General features: G+C 55.7%; 1 protein-coding gene across 1 annotated transcript in view; it reads right to left on the reverse strand.

The window, feature by feature from the left end:
- The window catches only part of TPCN2 (two pore segment channel 2), a 27,439-nt gene that overhangs the window by 8,712 nt on the left and 16,386 nt on the right, over positions 1–2,341 (reverse strand). Inside the window, exon 17 of the mRNA XM_077766563.1 lies at positions 69–197. Coding sequence (XP_077622689.1) covers positions 69–197 — 129 coding nt within the window. The remainder of the gene's footprint in view (positions 1–68; positions 198–2,341) is intronic.

The raw sequence follows: 2,341 nt of genomic DNA on the forward strand, positions 1-2,341 counted from the left end.
CCAGGGCCGGCCGCAGGGGGCCCGCCCCCCGCCGCAGAGGCCAGCGGCCCGGCCCGGCGAGGCCTTACCAGCAGGACGACGGTGAGGAGCCCGTCGAACACGTTGCTGGAGAAAGACAGGTACCCCCGCGGGCCCAGAGCGAACACCTTGAGCAGCAGCTCCAGCGCGTAGTACAGGATGAAGATGCAGTTGAGAATCTGGAAGGGCAGACAGCTGCCTCGCGTCCGGCCCCCGCTGCCCTCTCCCCCGGCCTCCCGGGGCCGCCCCCCCACGCCCCCTCCCAGGCACACACGAGGTGTCTCCGGCACCCCGCCTTCTGCCACACGCCCTCCCTTCGGGGACCTGGAACCCCACGCCGGCTTCACAGAGAACTCGCACATCTGCGGCCCCGACGCAGACCCCGCGGGCCTTGCATCTCCCGACCCCGCGTCCTCTCTGCCCTCAAGGCCGGGGTCACCCCCCCAAGTCCCCACCGCCGCCCGAGCCTGCGCCCCCAGTTCTCTCTGCCCTGGCCCCTCCGGTCCACCCTCTGCAAGAGCTCCAACAACAGCCGTGGGCAGCGTCATCCCAGCCCCCGTGGGTGTGTCTGAGATGCTCTTAGCATTGAACGTGGCCTCAGGCTACTAGGTCACCATCATTTTGGGTCCCTGTCTTTTTTTTTTTTTATATTTTATTTATTTTTGAGAGAGATAGAGACAGCATGAGCAGGGGCGGGCCAGAGACAGAGGGAGACACTGAATCGGAAGCAGGCTACAGGCTCTGAACTAGCTGTCAGCACAGAGCCTGATGCAGGGCTCGAACCCACAAACCGTGAGATCATGACCTGAGCCGAAGTCGGATGCTTAACCGACTGAGCCACCCAGGTGACCCTGGGTCCCTGTCTTTTTTGAAGCCAGAAAGTAAAATACAGCAGAGCTCTCTTCCTTTATTTTTTTAAACTTTTTTTTAATGTTTATTCATTTTTGAGACAGAAGAGAGACAGAATGTGAGCAGGGGAGGGGCAGAGAGGGAGACACAGAATCTGAAGCAGCTCCAGGCTCCGAGCTGTCAGCACAGAGCCCGACGCAGTGCTCGAATCCATAGACCGTGAGCACAAACCTGAGCCGAAGTCAGACGCTTAACCCACTGAGCCACCGGGCACCCCTGGAGCTCTTCCTTTCAAGGGCCTCACAGCCCCGCCCCAGTGCGTGCACAGAGCCCCGGGGGTGGGGAGGCGTGGGCGGCGCCAGCACCTCACCCAGGTGTGCAGTCCAAATTCCGTATCCTTAGTGTTGCCTCGCTCACACCCATGAAGAGATTGCTGTCAGACCCCATCCGACCACAAAGCTTTCATATACCACTAAGTGGACTTAGTGCTGAACAATTAATGCTGAAAGAGTTAAAATATAGGGGCACCTGGGTGGCTCGGTTGGTTAAGAGTTTGACTCTTGATTTTAGCTCAGGTCATGGGATCAAATCCTGCATCAGGCTCCACGCTAAGCATGGAGCCTGCTTGAGATTCTCTCTCTCTCTCTCTCTCTCTCTCTCTCTCTCTCCCTCTCCCGCCCCCCCACCCCACCTCATTCCCCTTCTCAAATCAGTGCACTCTCTTTTTTAAAAAGAATAAAAAAAAAACGATGGGGGGCACCTGGGTGGCTCAGTTGGTTGAGTGTCTGACTTCGGCCCAAGTCATGATCTCACGGTTCGTGGGTTCGAGGCCTGGGTCGGGCTCTGTGCTGATAGCTCAGAGCCCGGAGCTGCTTCGGATTCTGTGTCTCCCTCTCCTTCTGCTCCTCCCCTGCTCACACTCTGTCTCTGTCTCTCTCAAAAATAAAGACATTAAAAAAGAAAAAAAGATAAAATATAGATCAAGGTATCCAATCCGACTTTTGTCAGGGATGAAAACCAGCCACCTCTACAATACGTGATTCATAAGGAGACTGAAGCTTTCTGAGGTCATTCGGGAAAGAAAAACACAACAGAAATAAGAAACGAAGGAAATTTGATGCTCCTGAAATGTAAAATACGGGAATTTCGAGCATCAGGTCAGAGAAGCCATTGTTTCGATTTTGAGATGAGGATAAACCTCACATGGAAGACGCAGCATGTATCTGTCCGGGCGCAGGAAATCAGACAAATCAGACAGCTTCCTGCGCAACTAGAGAAGATTCCGTCGTTTCCGTCCCTCCCTGTGAAACACCTGCTCTGGTACACGCGGTTCTGATGTTAGGTAACATGGGCGCGTCGGGGCTACTTTCATCCAAAATGGAAAAACCGTTTTCAGACCCCGGAGTTTGAGCAGCCGGTGTAGCACCAAGGAAGGAGCTCAAATCCCAGGGCTGGACGAGCCGGGGAGGCGGGG

The sequence above is a fragment of the Crocuta crocuta genome, unplaced genomic scaffold (assembly GCF_008692635.1).
Source record: "Crocuta crocuta isolate KB4526 unplaced genomic scaffold, BGI_CrCroc_1.0 scaffold636, whole genome shotgun sequence".
NCBI classification, from domain to species: domain Eukaryota; kingdom Metazoa; phylum Chordata; class Mammalia; order Carnivora; family Hyaenidae; genus Crocuta; species Crocuta crocuta.